At 40.3% G+C, this 23,906-nt stretch overlaps 1 protein-coding gene across 3 annotated transcripts in view; it reads right to left on the bottom strand.

Annotated features, from left to right (window-relative positions):
* NYAP2 (neuronal tyrosine-phosphorylated phosphoinositide-3-kinase adaptor 2) overlaps positions 1 to 23,906 on the bottom strand; it is a 261,272-nt gene that overhangs the window by 149,141 nt on the left and 88,225 nt on the right. For all 3 annotated transcript variants that reach the window (XM_038573975.1, XM_038573976.1, XM_038573974.1), the window contains one exon: positions 4,676 to 4,980. In XM_038573975.1, the coding sequence (XP_038429903.1) occupies positions 4,676 to 4,980 (305 nt within the window). The remainder of the gene's footprint in view (positions 1 to 4,675; positions 4,981 to 23,906) is intronic.

Here is a 23,906-nt window from a genome sequence, read left to right as displayed (position 1 = left end):
CTCAGCTCCTGTTTGCTCTGGGTCATACACGAGATATGACTGGTAGGGCTTCTCGTCTTTTCCAGGTAACTCTTTTTATTTAATCCAATCTTTCCTCATACTAAGTAGCTACTACACTGAAGCAATAAAAAAAAAAGAGCAATTAAAATATTTATCACATACTTGTTGCCAGTATATCTTCTCCACTGTATAATTTTTAAAGGTGTTACTATTGTAGAAGACCCTAAAATAGAGCCATAAATGTATATTTTTAGTGTGATAGAATTACAATTTTTTAAAAACTAAATTGTACTTTCTTGGTATGTAATTTTTTGCGTGTTCATCATTAAGCTATTTTTTCCCTACTCTAAAAAGCTGTTTTGCTACAAGTCCAGTTCTTTTTTACTTTTATCCACAGGGAAGTCATAATCCCCTACTTAAATAGAAGCTGGTTACCATGGAAATCATTCTAATGCCACTGAATCAATATTTTGATTTTGCTGACATTTAATGTAAAAAGACAAGACAAAGTAAGATTCATAGAAGTCACTTTAAATCTTTGTTATAATTTTGATAGCTAGAAAAATTGTAAAGAAAACATATGCTCTGTAATGAACTCCAGTTAACTCCTGGTTATAAAGAACTGAGAATTCATAAAAGAACAATCTACATATTTATATGCTTTTGGCTTTGAGTGTACACATATGTACACATGCATTTGGACTCAAGATTTTTTCCCCATCTCTGAACTGAGCCCTGATTCTCTCTTGCTATTGAAGTCATAACTTGGTAGAGGAGATTCGAATATATCCAGTTTTGCAAGTGTCTTTTTATTAAGTGTTCTGAAGAGGTGAAATTTGCATCGAGAATCACTCTTCTATAGAAGTTGACCTTTTCTGGGGCACCTGGGTGGCTCAGCGGTTGAGCATCTGCCTTTGGCTTAGGTCATGATCCCGGGGTAACTGGGATCGAGTCCCGCATCAGAATCCCCACAGAGAACCTACTTCTCTTTCTGCCTATGTCTCTGCCTCTCTCTCTGTGTCTCTCATGAATTAAAAAAAAAAAAAGTTTACATTTTCTGCACTGGATCCTAGTAGTCCATCTGGTCCACTGACCATCCTCAAACAAGTACGACCACTAAAGCATCTCATTCCATACTTAGAGCTCCTTTTGAGGAGAGATATTGAACTTGGACCTCGTGTTTAATAAGTCTCATACCGATCAAGCAGCTTTCCATGTCTCACTTAAGTCTTTGTGCTGCTCGAAATCACTGTCTCCTCTCCTGTCCTCAGAAGAAATAAAGATAATAGAGCTATTGTCTTTTGTTTGATAAGTACGTATTTGAAATCCTAGATCTTTAGATGATGAGGGGATCTGAAAGAAATTAAGAGCTGCTCTCCCACAGGAATTAGGTATTTAAGGCATCCCAAATGACTGTTAATCAGTTCTACTTTCAAGGTAACTGAATCACCACCTAAATGTTTCTTCTATGGGACAACCATCATGTATCTCTGCATGCTGTGAAGACCCCTGGTTCCCCCTGTCTTGAGAGGGGCTATTCTGAGGCAGGTATTTTACACTGCTTCCAGATGTTTCCAGCAGCACTGCAGTGCTTGATAACACATCCCTTACTGGCTATGTTCCTTCTCTGTTTCATCTTTCCCCTTCCTTTGAGGAGGTTCTTTTATTTCCCTTTGATTCTTCAATATGTCTAGATTACGCTCAAGCCTGAATCCTATGGAGAACTGAGTTTGAAATCAGTAAACTTCTTTTGTAAATAATCTAACATCATTGGCAATGCAGTTTTTTTGGCAAGAAAGGTAGGAGTGGGGGGACTTCTGGAAATAAGATCAGAGCAAATAAAGGGAAATGAAAGACATTGTGTAACAACATCAGGGGAAACCTAAGAACGATATTTAGGTCTCTAGGGTCCTTCAGTGTGTTAACAAGTAAATGAAACACCTAGTTTGTTTCTACAAACACCAATGTGTTACAAGTTGAAGGACATACTGATGACCTTGAATCAGGAGAGAATGGAGTCTTCTGATCTATTCTTAAGGCAGCAGAGAAAAAATAAAGAGATTTGTACAAACAGACTCACAGACATGAACACATGCATGCACGCATGCACATTTGTGTCAGTTCTATTTATTATAGCAAAATAAACTGGACCAACCTAAGTACTTATCAAGGAGAAAAATGATTCAATAAAGTGTTATGATGTACACGTCTTTTCTTAAAAACAGTGTTTCTTAGGGCAGCCCGTGTGGCTCAGTGGTTTAGTGCCGCCTTCAGCCCAGGGTGTGATCCTGGAGACCTGAGATTGAGTCCCACGTCAGGATCCATGCATGGAGCCTGCTTCTCCCTCTGCCTGTGTCTCTGCTTCATTCTCTCTCTCTCTCATAAATAAATAAAATCTTAAAAAAAAAAAAAGATTTAAAAAAATAGTGTTTCTTAAATTGAACACCATGGAAAATAGTCGCAGGAAAATAGGTGAAAATAAAACATGAAACTGTATGCGTCATGATTTCAATTTTGTAAATACACATCCCTCTTATTCACATATGTACTCACATGCATATGCATATAGTCATGTTTTTACATGTATGTGTAGTAGGAGAAACAGCCTTAGTGGAGATTTTGTTTGTAGGATACATTGATTAGCTCCACCTCCAAGCATTTATTTGTATTCTTTAATGTGCCTCGAAGCTTTCATTTTTTTTTCAGTTTTAGCTGCATAGACACCAAGCTGGGGGAAATGAAACATGAGGGTGATGGAAGAGATGTGACATGAGTCATGGGCACCCCATCTCATGGGCTTGAGCCTCTGTGGAAAGATTAGACCACAATATGAAGGACTGGGGAGCCCACATGACAAAGACAGCTTCCCAGTTGAGACAAGGACCACCTCGGCTTCCACTCTCAGCTGCAAACCACCGTGACACTTGGCACCCTGGGGGCTTGGGGGAAGCCTCCTGTGGAGAATGTCAGGGACAAACAGCATGAGAGAACAATGAGGACCTGGCCCAAAGGTACTTTCAAGCTGGCACAGGGAACCTTGAACCGCTGTCTGCAGCTAACGCACAAAAATCTGAATGCGCTTGTATCAACACACACTTGAGACTGCTCTTACTGCAAGGGACTCTCAGGAGAAACCTAGACAAGCTGAAATTTCCTTACTCAAGGTAGACGAAAGGGCTGTGAGATCTCTGGTTAACCTGACCTAATTCACCCTCCTAGGCCAGCAAGGAGGAGGAGAGAGATTTGTACATTTAATAGCTGAGTTAAAATAGAGGTAAGGGTAGAGTGTAGAGATTGAGATTGAAGTAGACACCGGAATATATACACAGTGTGTGTGCCCATATTCACTGGAAGGCAGTCCACCAAAATGTCCCGAATCACCAGTCCTAAAATAATTACAATTTGCCTTCTATTTTTCTGCCTCACAATGTTCCTCTAAGAATCACATAATGCTTTTGTGACCATACAAATGATACTAATCAAAGCAAGAAAATAGAAATTTTAGACCTTTTCGAGGCCAAACCACTTCCTAATGATTTGAAGCTGTTTTTTTTTTTTTTTTTAAGATTTTATTTATTCACGAGAGACACACAGAGAGAGGCAGAGACATAGAGGGAGAAGTAGGCTCCCTGCAGGGAGCCTCACATGGGACTTGATCCCAGAACCCCAGGATCACAATCTAAGCCAAAGACAGACACTCAACCGCTGAGCCACCCAAGCATCCCTGATTTGAAGTTTTAAGGGGGTAAAAAAATACGCAACAGGATGCCTTCCCTTTCTGATGATATAAATACATCCCTCTGGGTGTCCTTCCTTGACACCTTAACAAAAGGCCTCTTGGGCCCCAGGCCTCCTGTCTGAGGGGAAGGCAGACCTGTGAGACCCAGGGGGGCAGGCAGGTGCTCAGGAGCATGCCGACCCCACAGGTGTGGGGCCAGGCATATCCTGACCCACAGGTGCGGGATCCAGGCTCATGCAGAGCCCACAGGTGTGGGGCCCAGGTGCATGCTGACTCACAGGTGCTGGGCCCAGGGGCATGCTGACCCCACAGGTGCCTGGCCCAAGCACAGCCAACCCCACAGGTGCGGGACCCAGGCACATCCTGCCCCACAGGTGTGGGGCCCTGGGGCTCCCTGACCCCACAGGTGTGGGATCCAGGCACATGCCAACCCCACAAGTGCGGGGCCCAGGCTCATGCTGACCCCACAGGTGCGGAGCCCAGGCTCATGCCGCCCCCACAGGTGTGGGGCCCAAGCACATGCCAACCCCACAGGTGCAGGGCCCAAGCACATGCCGACCCCACAGGTGCAGGGCCCAAGCACATGCCAACCCCACAGGTGCGGGGCCCAGGGGCACACCGACCCCACAGTTGCGGGGCCCAGGGGGGCACGCCGACCCCACAGGTGCGGGGCCCAAGCACATGCCATCCCCACAGGTGCGGGGCCCAGGGGCTCCCCCACCCCACAGGTGTGCGGCCCAGGGGCTCGCCGACCCCACAGGTGCAGGGCCCAAGCACAAGCCATCCCCACAGGTGCGGGGCCCAGGGGCTCGCCGACCCCACAGGTGCGGGGCCCAAGCACCTGCCATCCCCACAGGTGCGGGGCCCAAGCACCTGCCATCCCCACAGGTGCGGGGCCCAGGGGCTCGCCGCCCCCCAGGTCGGGGCGTGTCTTACCTTCGGGCCGCTCGGGGCCCTTGGCGCTCTTGCCGGGCGCCGCGGCGCTGTTGACGGTCTCGGAGGACGTGCTCAGCTTGGTGCTGGGGTCCCGCTTGGGCTTGGGGGGCGGCTGCCTGCGGGAGCCGCAGCTGTTGTCGTCGTCTGTGCCCCCGACCGAGTGCAGGGACTGGGACCTCACGGAGAAGCCGCCGGAGCAGGGATGGGGGAGGCGGTCCTGCGGCGCGGGCATGGTCATGAAGCCCATGCGGAAATGCTTGCCCGCGTAGCTCCCCTCGTGGCCGCGGCCCACGTCGCCCCCGATGCTGCAAGACAGAGCAGAGCCCCGCGGGAGGGTGAGGGGAGCCGGCGGAGCCCCGACCCCGACCCCGCCCCCGCCCCCGACCCCGACCCCGACCCTGACCCCGGGGGAGCTCGGATCTTGACCTGACCGGGGTGGGGAAGGAGCGTCTGCATCGCCCGGCCCGGCACAGGCTGTACTTGTGCATCGGGTCCGACGGGAGAGCGGACGTAACCTGATTATCATCATCGGAAATCCCAACACTTATTTCCAGCCACCCTAGTATCCTGGCATCCAGATACTGTCAACATAGTATTCTAAAGGAGAAGAAAGTCCCGCAGTGGCGCATGTCAGCTTCCATCGCGTTCCCTTAAGGGAAACCTTGTGGGTGCCTTAAAAAGCAAGCAGGAGGCCGGTGACAATGACTCGCCTGGGCTGTCTTTTGACACACGACTGAGGTCAAGTGGGCAGCACCTGACACTCTTCTCCACTTCCTCAAAACCATCCCTGCTCTTTACCTGGTTGATTTTTTGGGGAAAAGAAGGCAAAGAGCAACAAAAGAGGTGTCATGACCAAATACAGGGGGGAGAGAAAGAGCAAGGCTGCAATTGCTGACCTCTGGGAGCTCTCCAGAAACCTTCACTGATACTAGAAACTCAGTTCTTACTAATAAGCTGGCCTCACAGAATTAAATAGCATAATAATAAATAAAGAGATACAGTGAAAGTATCATGTGATCCTGGGGTCGTTCTAAACACTTCATGGAGTAAGCAAAGTTTTTAAATGGAAGGTTCTTAGGTTTTACGGAGGAAAGTTCGATCAAACGTCTTAAAATATAAGAAATCTCAGTTCGAAGCTCAGTGACTCATATAGGAAATGACTCTTGGCCCTTTCTCTAGGTTATTAAGTAATAGTGACTCTTGGATGAAGAAAAAAGACACGAGTGTCAATGTGAAATTTTTAAAGATTTTTTTTTCTAGAGTTTTCACCATTTATGCTTATTCATCAATAGAGGAAGCAAAAAGAAACATTGTTGAAAACATCCCACTGATTTTCTTAGACAGATATGAATATTAAAAAAAGTAGCTTTGAGTATATGGATTTTGGAAGCCTGTCGAGTCTACCTTTCCAGACATAAGTTTATTTAAACTCTTTTTTTTTTTTAACCTAAATTTTTGGCTGGCTCTGCCTTTATAACATGATGAAATTCAAGCTAAGATTCTATCATTCTCTATATTGTATCTTTCATACCATTATAATGTTTGTCACAAGTTTTACATTCTAACAGGAACAATAATGGAAAATGAGTTTTTTTCTTTCCCTCTTTGGTTGAGGACATAGCAGAGTTATATGACCATAGTGGATAGAGCCAGAAAGGATTCAGCAAGAACAGGAGACTCTGATTCTGGCGTTAATTTGGACAATGACTTGCCACACAGTCAAAAATATTTGTTTATATTTATTTCCTTTTTTCTGAATATTTTGAGTGGATATTCAGACAATGAGTATACCATCTTTGCAAAATGAAATTAAGATGGCTGGAAGCTGCCTGCACTATCCTGAGCAATGAATATCCAGAAGCATGAATGAAGTCAAAGGATTGGGTGGGTGGAGCTTTCCACATCATGGTTGTAAGCGTCCTAAGCCTGGGCAGTGTTGCCACGTATTTTATTTTGCGTGCTTTCTTCAAGAACATCCATCAGAAAATAAATGAAGCTTACTTAAATGGAATAGTTTAGGAAAAATCATTAAGAATTTAAGGCGGAACAGAAGTGGTGGAGGAGGGGGATGGGTGTGGTGGAATGGGAAGGTTTCTCTTTAACTTGTGATGATTGTAACCTTCATCTTTCTCATAGATATTTGATTTTGTGTAACTTTGCCTTCAATCATTTTGCATCCTCATCTTTTCCTTATTTCTGTTGTCATATCACTGCACAAAGAGTGCTTTATGGATTTATTTAGACAGTCATCTCACTCCGAGTAACATAGCCTCGTGAGGGGATTTATGCATGTGTTAATGCACATAGGCATTTATGAGACAGTTACTAGGAATAATTGTATCAGCAATTTCTCTGTTACTTTTGACCTAAATAGAGCCTGAGCCTTTTTCCAGACAGATAATTAGCTCTGCTGCTTCATTTCGAAATTACATTTTTTTCAGCATAAAACAATTTCATCTAACTCTGAATGCCTTTGTTCATATATGTCCATGCACACGCACACACACAGATACACACGCACACACTCACACACTTCTTCCAAAGAGAAATTCAATGCATACTTCAAACAATAGTAGGTCTGAGTTGCTAGTTTTATATGACCAGGCTATGAATGCAGGACAAAGGGATGGGACTAAAATAAATTGGATACAAAGGCCATTGTCCAAGGGTAAGCAATAAAGGTAATGGTACCTCTAAGTTCAAGAGACCAGTAAAGATGATTAGCTTACAGCAAATTGAAGATTGTGGAATATAATATACAACTAATTCCTGAATTTATTGTAAGAACTTGTGGGGCTTTAAAAATATGCAGATTCCAGAACCCACACTAAAGACAACTACCGAATCACATCTGTGGAGTCAAGACCTCTGTATGTGCAGCCAGTGAGTTGTGTTTTTAAAGACCGTATCCAGATGTTTCTGAGATAGTCAATCCAGAGACCTCCCAGAAACATTAAGAACAATAGTTAGAGCCATTAATGAGCAGACATCTGTTATTTAGGAATAGCCAGGGAAACACAAATATCAGAAAGTGGGACAAAGGAGACTTGCTAGCAACCAGCAAAATATCACAAATACCAAAATGCACAATTTACTAGCCAGATCCATATAGTAACAAACAATCCCTGATTCTTAGTGCTTTACAACAACAAAGGTTTATTTCTTGCATGCATTAATTGGGTTGGCTGTGCTTTAGCCAAGGCTCTGATCTACAGGCCTCCTTCATGGTAGGAGCTAGGCCCTCCTGGGATATGTTCTTGTGGCAGAGAGAAAAGGACTCACTGAACCACATAGTGTCTCTTAAAGATTCTGCTCAGACATGACATATAATTTTTCATTCATATCCCATTGGCTAAAACCAGGCTTATGGCCAAACTTGATATCAGTGGGTAGGGATAGATTTTCCTCCAACAGGAAATTGCCACATGTTACATGAGAATATATGAGGATGCATGATCCTCTACAAATACTGGTACAGCAGCTATGGTGTATGCCACTGAGATTTCCCTTCAAACAAGAACTTGTCATGAGGAATGAAGTTAGCCAACAATCAATGACCCAGTGGTCATTATGGGCAATTTATATTTTCTGTCTCTATAATTCTGGGCTCTACATGGTTAGAGATCCTAGTCCCCAAAGGGGGCATACTCTTTCTAGAAGACATAGGAAGTGTTCCATTGAGCAACAAGCCATAGCTGCCTCCTGGGTAATTTGAACTCCCTTTGTAATGGCCAGCAGGCCAGAAGACAAGTCTCCATTGTGGAACAACTCTTTGATCCCGATTAGCAGGCGGAGCAAGGCTGCTGTCACATGTTGGGGCAGAAAGAAAAATGTGTGGAACTGCTTTTGATATTCCCTTGCCCAATTGTGATTTTAAAATTGCAGTCCCTCGCAGCAATCCTGGCCCAAGAAGGATTTGGATACCAGGGGCTCCAACCTCCCATGGGAGGGATTAGTCTCACTGCCTATAAGCCACTGAGACCAGCAGAGCTGTTAACCAACGGTGACAGTGAGGTAAATTTAGAACAAATGGTGGAGGGGGGCAGAGACTGAGTATCAGTTGCAGCCCCCATATGAACTGCACTGCTGAGAGCTATAGTTTATCGTTCTAACTGTTCCCTTGTAAGATTCCCCTGGGGAAAAGACCTGAGGGAGCCATGAAACAGCTGTCTTCCAAACCTATAAGAGAAGAATGTCTGCTGAGGAAATGGGGGGGGGGGGGGGCGTTTGTGACAGCCATGAAGCCATATAGCTCTGATCTTCCTCAAGAGAAACTTCTCTAAGGACAGCAGGTGATAGCCAACAATGACAAAGTCTTCAAATCTGCAGCAGCATTTTAGTCAAGGTCACTCGGTCCTAGAAAGCTCTTCACCAGTAGCTAAGCATGATGTGGTATGGGACCTGGCTATTTCTGCCCAGTGTGGGAGTCCTTTCTGGGCAGTCTTGGTGTCTTCCCCTATTGGGCTGGCCATGCATTTCCCACAGCTACACCATGGTAGGAAGCTATTCTTAGCCCACTACTTCTCCTTTAGCAGATGTCCTGTTGCATCATGACCTGAGTCCTACCCTGCCTATTCCAGCTCCCTCCCCATTGTCCTATGCATCCTTCTTGATAGATCTTTCATATTTTTTTGTTGTTGTTGTTGAGAGAGAGAGAGAGGTTGTGTGCACACACCAGTGGGGGGGAGGGGCAGAGGGAGAGAGAGAGAATCTTAAGCAGGCTCCATGTCCAGCACAAAGCCCAACACAGGGCTGTATCTCACAACCCTGACATCATGACCTGACCCGAAATCAAGAGCCAGACACTTAACCAATTAACCCACTCAGATTCCCCTAAATCTCTCACATTTCTAACCCCATCGAGCTTGGTTTCTGCCATCTAGAGGGCGTGAACTGACTCACATGGGAATAATCATACAACCAAATGAAACTCGGAAGCCAAAGAAGAGGGAAGAGAAAGCCTACAAATAAATGTGGGACCACAGAAATAATAAATGCCTAGGAAAATAGGGCATGCTCTTGTTTCAGACCAAGCATTTCAATGGTGGTTGAGGAGGTAGGATCAACTCCACTGCAGGAATACTTGGCTGGAAGTGAAAGTTACGTGGGCTGAAGAAAACAGAATCTTTTTGCAATAAAACTCTAACACTCAAGATAGATGAAGCCTGACACATCTCATGTTATAAAAATAAAAATAAGTTTCATAATCCTGAATTTAAACAAGTATGCTTTTTCTCACACAATGAAGACAATGTTGCAAGATCTAGTTGTAGATTAGGTTTTCCAATATAAAACAAACAAACCCAAAGTATTGCTTCTATCAAAGGAGATTATTTCCCAGAAGTAACTGATAAAATATTTGTAAACCTCCTCCCCCAAACAAAATATTGGCCTGGGCATCTGTGCTCTGGAGTCATTGAATTATGAGCTCCCTCCCCAGTTCCATCATTCAGCAACCAAACAATAGTAGCGATTGATCCCCAAGACCATTTCCCTGTTAAACAGTCGTACTGGCCTCATGGGTTGCTACATTGCTACCAAGTTTACCTGAGATACTGCATATGAAGCTCTTAGCACAGAGTCTGACATAAAATGCAGCTCAATGATTTTAGCTTTAAAATTCCCACTTATAAATCCTGTCCTCCTGAATTTTTTATAGGGTCATCATTTGCCTGGTAAGATTGTGTTTTTAAAGGGTGGTATAAGATACCATGTAACCTCAAGAAACTGCACACAAAGTCAAAACAAATCCCTGCATTCAACTCAAGGAACCAAGATAATCTAGACAAATAGGGTCCTCATGCTCTCTTAACTTCCCTCAATACTTGCTTCAGTTTTTCAAAGCACCTGTTGATCATGACAGACAAATATATAAAACAAGAACTTCAAAACTGCTTTGACAATGCTATTCGACAGAGATTTTTATTTGTCTGGCTGTCTTCTTGAAAATCCATCAGCATTAATGTTTTGCGTCTCCTTCTGAGAACTGTCACCTTTCAGAGATGAAAAACACAACCCCTGAGAAGGGCGAGCTAGCAAGGTGAGATGTCAACTCTCAAAGTGACAGAGGCATTGCTTCTGTGTGTGATGTTGAAGCCAACATGCCAATATTTCTTAAGAACCATTGAAAAATAACTGAATTCCAATCCATATATATGTGCATATATATCTCGTCTTTCAAGTGTATCTAGGAATTTGAAATACAAACTGAAAGGTCACTTAGGAGTTTGTTGCTTGGGTTTTTTTTTCTGAAACAATGCTGTGAAGCTGAGCTGAAACTCCATCGCTAACACTGATGTGTAATCTAGTATATTCTTCAAGAAGGTGTATTTATCTGGTATCTGGAAAGAGGCACTTTCAACCATGAAATAAATGGGGAGAAATCTGAGAGAGGAATGGAGGCAACAGCTGTAAAGGAAATAATAAAATTTGCCAGTGGGCAAGTTGACTACCATCATCTGCTAGTTATTCATGTCAGGCATTCTACGATAAATGAGTACAAGGATATTAATATTTGGACTTTCTTCATTAAAATTATTACCTAAAAAGTTTGTATTTGATCCTGCCCCCCTCTTGCCTTCTCTTCAGACACACATCAAGGCCACACCCCAAAGACTCCATGCTGCCCACCCCACAGAGGGGCTCCTGCTCCAGAACTCCATCCTTTTTCTCTTCCAACATTGGCCTCTTCCAGGTATCATCTCCAGCTAAAACAATGTATGTACAAGAAAATTGGATGTTAAAATAAGCCAAGAGGTTAATGTGTTACACCTTTTTCTATTTTGATGGGTAAAACACCTCAGCCAAAATCAGATTCTGAGAAGCATCATTAATTATATTTTTGGTGGATGGGACTCATTCCAGTCACATTGCACTCTTAGGAGGACACAGGGCTGTTCACATTCACTCACCTGGAGCTTCCTGAGGGCAGATATTTTGCGTTCTTGCTCCTTGCTATAGTTACTAGCCACACTGTAAGTGCTCAAACATGTTTATTTTGCGAAGGAAAAATGAATAAAGGAAATAAGTCCACTGTGAAGATAGATAGAGGGCTTAGTTAGGGAACTTTGTGGAGTTTTGTCATCTGTGCTCCCCAGGGATCCATTCTCCCAACTCCTGGCAATGGAAAGTCCAAAGTGAACCAGTAGAATGCAACAGTTATTCTATAAATGCTATTGGCTAACTTACATCAGAAGATGCAATGATGTCATTGGAGAGCAGGAGCTGACTATATCGTACTTATTTCTATCTTGGAAATACTCCTTCTAGGGATGCCTGAGTGGCTCAGTGGTTGAGCATCTGCCTTTGGCTCAGGGCATGATCCCAGGTATTGGGATTGAGTCCCACATCAGGCTTCTTGTAGGGAGCCTGCTTCTCCCTCTGCCTATGTCTCTGCCTCTCTTTCTCTGTCTCTCATGGATAAATAAATAAAATCTTTTAAGAAAAGAAGAAAGAAAATATTCTTTCTATTTAACAGTATAAGTGGGAGTAATTAACCACCTTATATGTTTGCCATATATATATAATATAAATATAAAAACATATATAAATATAATATATATAAATATATATATTTTAACCACGTAGTATGCTTTGATGTGGAAACTTAACTCCAGTAAAGTTAAACTGTGTTCATATTTTCTTTCAAATTGTTCACTCACCATCACCCTTAATGTCTTTGAGTCTCACTTGCTCATTCAAAAACCATAATCTGTGGATGTCTTGCCTTAGGCTCAAACATTTATTCTCAGCACTTCATATCCTCAGTGATACCTATTTTCTATCTTTGTGCCCCCAATATCTTAACTCTCTTAGATTTTTTTTAGAGCCTTAATTTCTTATGTCTGGCTATTTATTGATGCATCTTGGATTTTTTAAAAATAATTTATTTATTTACTTATTCATGAGAGACACACGGGGTGGGGGGGGAGGTAGAGACACAGGCAGAGGGAGAAGCAGGCTCCATGCAGGGAGCCCAATGTGGGACTCGATCCCAGGTCTCCAGGATCATGCCCTGGGTTGAAGGCAGGCGCTAAACCACTGAGCCACCCGGGCTACCCTGCGTCTTGGATCTTAAGGTCAAGTGTTAAAGATGGAATCTTTACACTTTTGTTAACTGCTATGGTAAACTATTATAGAAAACCAAAGCAAACTAAAACAGAAAAAAAAAAAACCCTGCCCAAAGAGATGGCATGCAATTTCTGTTAGTTCCCCATGTTTTAGACTTAAAGTTGATATTCTTAAGCATCAACTGTTATTTCTCCTTGCTAGACTATTTCAACTCTCCCCCAAATTTGATAACTTCGGAAAGAATATGAGACATGTAATCAACCAGTGACCAGCTCTCTCATTTGAGGTAGGAGACACATACTTTCTGAGCCTCATTACCTTTATCTTTGTAATGGTAGAAATACTCTCCAGGGTTGTTATGAGAAATTAATATGATATAAAAATTCCAAAGTCACCTAGCAATGTGGTCAGGACAAGTAGAAGCTAGGCAAATAATTAATTTGCCTTCCCTACCTTCCTGGTTTGCCAGGCAACTCTGTATCAGTTTTTATCTTTCTGAGCCCAGATATAAAATTGTCATCTTAATGATCAGTTTCCACCCCATTGCACCATAAAGGAGAATACGCTCTAACAATATCAATGCAATTTGCTTATTTCTCGTAAGTGGGCTTTGACAGTAATTGTCAGACAATATACCTCTAACTCCAGATTAGGGAGGAAAAAAAGAAATTTGCTCAAATGTGAAGGAAAAAGAACAAAAATATTTTTTTCTGCCATAATTATTGGTTGGGTATAATATAGAGTTTGGCAAATTTATTGGATGCATTTATGGTTATTTGTGGCAAAACCTCATGAAAATTTAAGATTTTTATGAAAGTTAGGGTCTTGGGTAACCATGGCCAGATAGTTATGCTTGAAAACCAAACATGACATTTTTTTTAATCACAAGGTACTTCTTGCCAAGAGTTTGAGGTTGATATTGCTGCCTATTAATCTGATGCTTAGTCATAACGATAAAGTACATAATATAATAATAAATTAATAATGATTTAAAAATAAAAATATAAAAATGAAGTTGAAGCAAGGAATAGAAAGATTTTTTTAAACCTTTTTCAAAGTTATAATACTTATTAGAGAGTAGGTATAGAACATTCTATGGAACATCTTTCAGAGTCTTATTTTTACTTAAGACATGACAACTGCTTTTAAGATTAACATATGTTATTATCTACGGCACTTCGGAATTTAAAATTAAAATATTTCTTATGTCTGTACATAAATAAGACGTCTTTACTCCTTAAAGTGTCATGGCTTGAAAAAGAGAGGGTACATGGAAAATTCAAATCAAATCATGATATTCAGATTCAACTTAGAACATTGGTTTACAGAACTTCACATCGTGGGAGATCTTTTCCAAAAATTCAACCAAAGACGGGGAGGTTCTAGAAAATATATTTTATTTGTGTCTTCAAAACTGACATAAGCTTTGAATGTGGTTTGAGAACATGCCAAGTTTTTACAAATGAGTTTAGCTAACCATATGTGGCTCATTTTTTCAACCTGGAACTGGAAGCTAGAAATACAGAATTTAACATTTAATGGCCTTGAAACCCTTGAGTAGAAGGGGCTCACTTAATGCCAGTTTAAAGTATCATAATTGGTTTGCCTTTCTAAAGGTGTAATTTTTACAGGGGAGACACAACTCTGTGTTGCGGCATTTAATTCATCTCCTCACTATTTGTTCAAAAAGTACTTGAGTACCTACTCGTCGGCAGTGATCTAAACAGAGTGTTCAGTGTCCTTAGGGAAGCACGGGCTTCTGAAGCAGCATGATTTCAGCACCATGTGGTCAGATGTGCTCTTGGAGGAAGTACAGGGCAAGGGCAATGGAAGAAGTCGTGAGGCCCTAACCACGACGGAGGGGCTGGGAAGTCCCATGGGAGGAAGTGGCTTTTCAGCTGATAAAGAGCATGAGTAAAACTTAATCAGAAAATGGAGAGAAAGGAGAAGAGAATTTGTGTGCTGTCACTGGGGATGTAGAGAAACTGAAAAATTAGAGAGGTGTTTGGATAGAATTTGATTGAAGCTGTTGGTTTCACACATTCAAAGGCTAGAATGATGCCTGGCTCAAAGAGGCAAATCAATAAATATTTATTAAATAAATGGAGAAATACATGATTGGAAAAGTTTGAGAGTAACTTCTAGGTTTTTTACGCACCAGGATGGATGAGAGTGTTTTAATGATATCCTGTACTATTTCCCCCTTTCCTTGAATTGCCATTTTCTTAATTTATGATGGAGAAAGGAAAAACCTGTGAATGCTCAAACACTATTAATTCTTGTCCTTGCTATAAGAGTTAATAATTTGAATTCAGGGATCAGCTTAATCCTCTCCTCTCCATCTCCACTAGCCTGCTTTGGTTTAGATGCTCATCATTTCCTGGCTAAATTAATGCAATTGCTTCTTAGCTGATCTTTTTCCACAGTGCTGCCAGATTATCCTTGTAAATGCAGATTTGCTCATGTCACTCCCTAAATTAAAACTCTTTGATAGCTTTTCCATTTCTTCAGACTAAAAATGCAAACTTTCATGTAACAGTCAAGGTCTTTCAAAATTCGGATCTTAATGCCAAGTATCATCTGCAACATTTTCCCTACTTGATTTTAAGATTCTTCTAATACAACATGTTCTCACCTTCACTTTGTTCCAGATTTGTTGATTCAAAGGTAAAGTTCAAGACCAACCACATGCCGAGTGTGGCAATGAGTCTTGAGGAGACAGACAAGTTAGATCATGACCTCAGCCACCAGTCACACTGCTCTGTCTGCCTAAACTTCTTCCTTTAGTTAAATCATGTTTTAAGACCTAATTCAGATGTGGTTTCTTTGAGGGAGACTGTCATTATCAGACAGGTGGTTTTTGTTGTTGGTTTTGTTGTCGTTGTTGTTTTAAGTTGAACTCCATGCCTCCCCTCTGGACTGTCACAGGGTTCTGTGCTTCTCCGTATCACAGCACCTCATTTATGACACTCTATAGTTGTCATCTGTGAGTTGGTCTCTGAGCCCCTTGAAGGATAGACCACAAATTATTTGCAGCAAGCAGAAAGTAGGTAGGGATAATGGAAGGGAAGGAAAGGTATGACCCATGTAAAATTGCTCGATATTTTCAGAACCTTTCTCTTCCTTAATTTTTTTGAGTTACACATTCTCAAACTATTATTGGAAGGAAAAAAGCTGAAAGGACACTGTGAGACTCAGCTATGATTATCCAATAATTATTTTCACTGTTAAAAAAAATGGAGGCTACTAATAGCTACCTGTCATATTGTTTGTAGAGAATTTGGTTGCCTGAGATAACACAGTAAAAAGCCTCCAAGATAATTTTTATTTAATAAACCCCTGGGTTATATCTAATTCTTATTTAACTTTGTAAAACATCCTGATTAACAGCCATAGCATTCTAAATTCTTATGGCCAATAGGCTCTCTGGCATGTCCACACACTTATGTTCTGGACACTGAATGGTAATTGTGTGCTTATGAGAATCAGTTACGTTTGCTGTCAAACCTGCTTATTTCAACTGTGCTTTTTGTCACAATTATCTAATTAAATATTATGTAAACCAAAGAAATATGAGTGTGAACAATTACTGAGAATTTCTGCAAGAACTCTGTTGATAAGCTATGTTGATTGCTTTGAAGATACTCAATAAAAGGTTTACTTAAAAAAAAAAAAAAGATGGTCTAGTAGGATATGCTGACATTAGGATAAAGCTGTTAAATCTAAAAGGACTCTGAATTGTGTTTGTTTTTCTAAATGTCTTTAAATTCTGGCTCCACTTTGAAGAAACTGAAATTACATTAAAAAGTGAAAACAATGGGCACACTTTAAGCATGAAGGTTTTATGGAAGTCCAATTAGGGAAAATGCACACAAGTAAGAGATTCTATTGCAAAATTTGAAAAACAATGTGTGTTTACAAAAGAGTTGTATAGGTGCTTATGTATTTCTCTTTCTAATATTTCTTTATTTTTAACATTTTGTTTAATCAATCTCAATTATGTTCGTTCTTCTTTATTCACATTCTATAAATAAAGGAACTAGCAAAGAGCCTGGCACATAGTAGAGGCTCAGAAAGCCTCAAAAAATATTGTTTTAATTCCTCCCACATCCCCTCAAAATTATCCAAGACTCAATGATAATTGATTCAAAGGAAGTTATTTTAGAGATAGTCATTGATCAATAGAAAAACCAAATTTCCTTGAGGTACAATTGTATTCAGTCAAAAAAAAAAATGGTGCAGGACATTAATTTACTCACAGAAAATTATTTAAGCAATTGCATTCTTAAGGCTCTATGGAAATGAAGTCTGGAAGGATAGCACCTTTTCCTAGTGGTGACAGTGTGCAAAGCAATGTTCTCAGTTGAGAAAAGAGCCAGATAACTCAAGAAAGCTGCAAATGCCATGCTCTTCAGTATCATTTCAATATATTTTCTCTTCTGAGAGGCATATCAGTATCTGGGTACCTAGTGACTTCCCTGCCCAGATCATCATCTATGACACTGCATTAGAAACTGACATCATGGGGATCCCTGGGTGGCTCAGCAGTTTAGCGCCTGTCTTCAGCCCTGGGGTCCTGGGATCGAATCCCGCATCGGGATCCCTGCATAGAACCTGCTTCTCCCTCTGCATGTGTCTCTGCCTCTCTCTCTCTCTCTCTCTCTCATAAATAAATAAAATATTTAATTAAAAAAAGAAAGAAACTAGCATCATCACTGAAAGCTTCCAATAGTGTGTGCAAAACTAGAAAAATATACAGTCCATTTTCCAGGGGTTATATTATCTATCATTTCGGGAGAAAGGGTTGATTTGGCCCAAAGTTACTTCAGGCATGAATTTCACAGGCAGAAAAATAAGTTTTCCCTAAATCTGTAAAACTTCCAAGTCCATAACCATCAATCCATTTACTTTCTAGAAGGGAGATGATAAGATGTGCCAGGCAAAAGAGGAGAGGACTGTAATAAAAAAGCTTTCATGTCAGCTCTATCTCAAACATAAAGCATTCACACACATCCGTAACTTGCTCTTTTCCTGATCATGACATCTTAAAAGTTAATGGAATTATGGTCTAAATTTCTTGAACAAAAGGTGATCTCAAAAACTTTGTAGAAAGTACCCATAGATGCAGTGTATTTGAGCACAGTAAAATGCTACTTGCAAAATATCCTGCTCAGTTTCCAGAAAAATTTTGTGGTTTAAATAGAGTTATGGAGAAGAAGAGGAAATGCACTTCAGAAAGATCAAGAAATTCTAGACATGTATTTACAGAATATTTGTGGAAATGATCTATCAATGAATAAAAGATACAGTGCTTTTATATCTTCCATATCAGGCTAAAAACCATCCAATGTCTTTCTAAATAATATTTTTAAATTATCAGAATGCAACCGAAAGTTACCCCTATTAAAACTGAAGATCATACTCTACTTACAAATGGTACACACATCATAGTAACAGTTTCAAAGCCTCAAGACATCTTGGTTTTTGTAAATTCCCACTTAGGCCCACAGCGGCACACCACCAGGTCTGTTCATTGAGAAGTTTTGCTCTCCAATGGGGGGGGGGGGGGGGCTCCTTTGTCTTTCTCCTCTCCATCTTTGACATTCTCTATACCATTAACTGTACATTTTCTCTGATTTCTTGACTCAATCTCTCTCACTAGAGTTTTCAACATAAAATTCTAATTCCATAGTCTTTTTTCTCTGTCCAGATTCTTCTTGATCTTTTTTTTCTTAAAGATTTTATTATTTATTTGAGAGAGAAAGAAGCACTAGCTTGGGGGAGGAGTAGAGAGAGAAAGGGAGAAGCAGTTTCCACTGAGCAGGGACCCCAATGTGGGGCTCTATCCCAGGACCCTGGGATCACAACATGAGCCAAAGGCAGATGCTTAATCTGCTGAGCCACCCAGGAGTCCCTCCTCTTGATCTCTTTAGAGCTGTCTTCACTATTCTTGACCACAGCTTCTTTATGGAATGTCCCATTTTCTTTGGCTTCCCTGAAAGAAATCATCCTTCCCTATTTTTCATCTTTCTTCTTGCTCCTACTTAGTATTTTCACGGACTTCTTGCCCCTCCTGTTTCAGTATGGGCCAAGGTTCTGTTTCTACATTTCTACATTTCTCCTTTCTCTGATATATATATATATATATATATATATATATATATATATATAAAGACTTGGATGCTCTATCCTACTTACACAATTTCTAAATCTAACATTTTATTGCTCCTGCACTCTGAGACCTATCTTTGCTCTCTTTAAAATGTTCAATAATGGGACACCTGAGTGGCTTAGTGGTGGAGTGTCTGCCTTTGGCTCAGGGCCTGATTCCAGATTCCTGGGATCGAGTCCCACATCGGGCTCCCTGCGAAGAGCCTGTTGAGCCTGTCTCTCTCTCTGCCTGTGTCTCTGCCTCTCTTTCTGTGTCTCTCATGAATAAATAAATAAAATCTTTAGAAAAATGCTCGATATTTCCAAATGAGTATTCCTTTGACACTCAAGGTCAATGTTAAACTCAGCATCATTTCCCTGTTCCCTCTATTGAAACTTAGTCTTCAATAGTATCATTAGTCTTCAATAGTATCATTAGTCTATCAGTCGTAAAGAACAAAGCCTTCCAAACAATTTGATACTAAATATCTTCTTATATGTATACATTCAACTGGTCAACAAGTCCTTCCTCCTCGAACTCTGGATCTCCTGTTTTCCAACCCATATACAAGGCTCTTATTAATTTTTGGTCTTGACTACTAAGTGATATTCTTAATTGGATTCCCTATCTCAAGTTTCCTCTACACTATCATTAGCCTGAAAAAATAGTTTCAAAAAAGAAATAGCATCACCTCACTTCCCTTCTTTAGAATCTTCAGGAGTACCCAAAATAAAGTCTAGTTCCTCTGTAAGGCAATTCAGACTTTGCATGATCTTTCCAGTTTTGTCATATTACCCACTCACATAGTTCTCTCTCCTGGGGACCCTTCCTTTTCAAACTACATCTCCGCTAAAAAAGAAAAAAATGAAGTCCATCAGGGTCTAAATTGAATGTCACTTCTTCCCCAAACCTTTCATCGATATACTCTCACTTCTTAGCTTGAATTTCTTTTGTATTATTTGTCACTTTCTGCCTTACATTATAGCCATGACACACAAATATGAGATTCTGGAATTTTTAAGGAAGAGGATCAGGCTCTGTGCCTTCCTTGTTTCTCCTATAGCATCTGGTATGTTTCTGAGCAGAAACAGTAATCTGTACATGTTTCAGTATTTAAATGTAATTAAGATGTTAATTAAAAGAAATATGTAGTAAACTATTTTAGCTCATTATTTCCAGGTATATTAAAAGGTTACAAGTCTCTAGAAATTTTGCTTCATGAAAATAAGTTTGGCAGACCAAAAAAATTTTAAATAGAAGTTTGGTTTAGAAGTAAATGAAGAAATATAGTGAAACAGAGAGAATAAGGACATTTCGTTGTCCAGAAATTCCCAACTTCTAAAGTGAACTGAGCTCAAGATCCACAACTGAATAGTCAAACCCCTCCTTTTTTCTTCAGGAAGTACCTACAAAGTGGGGAAAAAATGTAATCTATGTATCTGCACAAAAAAGATACTGTAGATCACACACAGACTCACAGACATACACGGACACACACACACACACACACACACACAGCACACATATGCTTTTTCCATCCTATTTAGAAGATTCTGTTTCTAGCTCTATTCCTAAACCATCCTGTGGCCACCTGGGAATTCATTTCCAATAGAGTCATCATTCACCTTTCAGATGTGGTAGTGATACCTTAACCCAAGGATCCCCCAGGATATTTATGGGATTTAAATGAGAATGTAAAACAAAGGCAGGTTATATGTTCCTGTTAAACAACAAAAATCATTTCCCAAACCTTTCTATTGGACATACCACCTTTGCAAACTGATAAAGCCAAGAACTGTACTCCTTGGTATTTTTGAAGTCCATTAAAAAAAAAAAAATGCCTGTAGTTCTAAAACCCAATCTTCTATCCCTCATTCATATAATCAAAGTGATATGTAAATGTGAATTGCTAGAGATGCTACTTAAGAACCAAATACTCATTCATGGATGCATTAGTTGCTCTAAATGGAGCAGCCAACATGCTGTGTTTATGCCCAACAGGTTGTGCATCCGCTTAATGTACCCAAATGTAATAACATGATAGATGGAAATATAGATGCTACAGACGGCCTACGTAGAGGCCAGAAGCTTGGCTCCCTATTTTCCTAGAATGACTTTCCGGGAACAACTCAATTTCCCTGATTGGTTTCCTTCAGACAAAATAATTGAATCTAATGCTCTATCAATGCAAGCACTTGAATTATTTGCTTTATGATGCAGCCCTTAGGGGCGTCAGGGTCCGGTGTTAAAATTTGCCTTTGATCAAGCCTCATCCTCTCCTACACATCTTTATTCATAACAAATTAGAAGCTATTATCACAACATATTAGCAACAGTTTTAATGCCCACAGTGCATCTTAAATAAAAAGAAACAATTTCCTCATCATAATGGGTGCAGTATCTTAGTTGGCCTCATTATAATATTTATCATCTCTTATTTGTCGCATGTGAGAGCACAATGAGCTGATGCCTTACCCTAGTGAAAGATACACACCCCTCAGGGCTTACAGTTTATTGGAGAACACATTTAAATTCAAACTCTACCTTATTAAAATAAACCTTTCTTATGCACATCTGAGAGGACTGGGAAATGTGGCTTCATGGCTGCCTTATTGAAAAGGGAGTTTCTTATTTACTGAAGAATAGTACAACCTGAAGAGTGTGTAATTAACTTAATGATTCCTTGGTAAAGTTCCCCAACTCCAGCCCCATTTATAACTGTCATTTGTGGGCACTCGTTTCCATTTTCTCTTAAAGAGTTTGCCTTGAAAAATAGAAGATTTGAATCTAGATTGAAATCACAAAAAGAGATTTCATTGTAACTCACTTAGTTTAAAAAATGAAAGAGACGAAACATTGTAAGTTTCAGACTAAATTGGGAATACACAAAATGCGGTGTTAAATATACACACATTCCCAGGCCACTTAATTTCTCCTCCAAAATATCCTGTTTTTTTCCTATCTCAGCCACCACTCCTATGGTCAGACCCGGGCCTTTTGATTCTCAATACTTTTGCCCCCTCCACAATCTCAGTTTAAACAACTGTGTTATTGACCAACACCTGTCCTTCTGGCTCACTATCTCTATTCAGTTAAGTTCAAGTCCCCTTTGTCACTTTTTTTGGAACCTCCTATCCACTGGTCTTGCAATCTTCTCTGTGTTCCTCCTCAATTGCTGTAAATGTTGTTTTTCTGTACACAGCTTAAATTCTATGGCGAATCATTATTATCACTCCCTGGCATGTACCCTCAACACTCTTGTCCTCGTACTTCAGTGTTTACGTGATAAGCACAGGTGTGTCAAATGAGGAGTCATGGTCAGTCTGTTTAGGATTGTAGCAGGCTAGGCTGTCACGATCACATGTACAGGCAACCCCAAGCAACAACCAGGTTTGATGTGTAGCCTTCTCCTCCCATCTCTTTGCCTTAGCATTACTAGGTCAGTCTACCTTAGATCCATTTAAGGGGATACTCCCTTGTTCAAGTGCCCTCATCAGCATTTAATTTAAAAATATTTTATAATGTGCCAACACCATCCCTATTAAATCTTATTTTCTACTTTTACACTCACCCATATCCATTCTCTGCTGATGATCTCCACCCAAAATATAGATGACTGATTGATTGGTACCTATCTAAATAATTAATTAAATTCATAATTATTGAAGATGTATTTGGTCAAGACAGAGACCTATTTAGTCCAAGTCATTCCACAGAGACCATGATATTTATCTTTCCCAAACGTGGAGCCAAGTGATCAAGATAGATACCATGTAGAGAACAATGATGTGAAAGAGAGAACCAGGGAAGACCTCCTTCAAACAGAATTGAGTGAATAATTCATTCTTCTGACAGAAGGTACTCTTCCCATTTCTCCCAATCCTATCTGTCTTTTAAAACCTATCATCAACTCATTCTCAAGTATGGTTCAAACCACTCTCCCTGAGAGCTGACTTCTCTAAATTTCTCTACTCCTTAAGCCTGCAGAAGTACCAGTAGAGTAGATTCCATTTTTCTAATTCATTTCATAATTTTAATTTTTTATTCCCAATCGAAACAAAAGTTCCTGAAGTGGGGAAGGAATCAGTGCTGTTTCTTATGTTTGTTTTTGATAGGCCCTTGTGTAGTCCTGAACATTTAGGAGACTGTTTTAACAGAAAAATTGATCTATTAATATCTCCTTATAAATTCTTAAATAAGCACATGTAAACATGCAACGAAGGGGTTACATGAGCACTATTCATTGAATTCTATGTGATAAGGAAATATAGTGCTTTTGAATTTTTTTGGCCAAGTTTAATGAGTTTAGATAAAGTTAATGCATCATTATTGGTTGGTAAAAGAAACACAGGTGTAAACAAGTTCCATAGCTTTCCCTTGTGTTACATTTAAGATTTTTATAAAATCCAGGCAAACAAGACTCTCCAATAAGGTTGGAGATACAGATGCAATGGCATTGTGTACACAAGCTCTATAAACAGAAATCAAACTATTCCACCTCTGTTTTCCACTCCACCTCAACCCTCAAAAGCATTATTAACAAGAATAGCAAATAACATTCCCCTAGACAATACCACCAAGTTCAGAATAAAACAAAACAACAAAACCATACCTTGACAAATACATGTGGAATACCTATTTGCAAATCATTTCTTCCAAACCTTTCAGTCTCTGTAGGACCCAGTTTTCTGGAAAGAATAGAATTTCATATCCTGATATCTGATATCTTCCTTTATAAGCAGGATCTGGAGCAGAAATGAATGGCTAACTGGGACAGGAAGGTGAGTCCACCAGAACTGGTCACCTCAGAGTAAAGCATTAGTGGCTGAATTCACACAATGGGCAGGTTTTGATGTGACCGAATACATTATGGCAACTGATTCATTCTTGCCTTTTGAAGTCATTCTCAAAGTCAAGCAAACTAATACTTCCCATTTCCCTGCAGAGATACAGAGACTATTCACAGTAAATCAGGTGACAGAAAGTTTGGTTCACATCCAGTTTTGTGGG

Source organism: Canis lupus, chromosome 25 (genome assembly GCF_011100685.1).
Source record: "Canis lupus familiaris isolate Mischka breed German Shepherd chromosome 25, alternate assembly UU_Cfam_GSD_1.0, whole genome shotgun sequence".
Taxonomy (NCBI): Eukaryota; Metazoa; Chordata; class Mammalia; order Carnivora; family Canidae; genus Canis; species Canis lupus.
The sequence above is the reverse complement of the archived record's forward strand: the minus strand, read 5'-3'. Positions and strand labels throughout refer to the sequence as shown.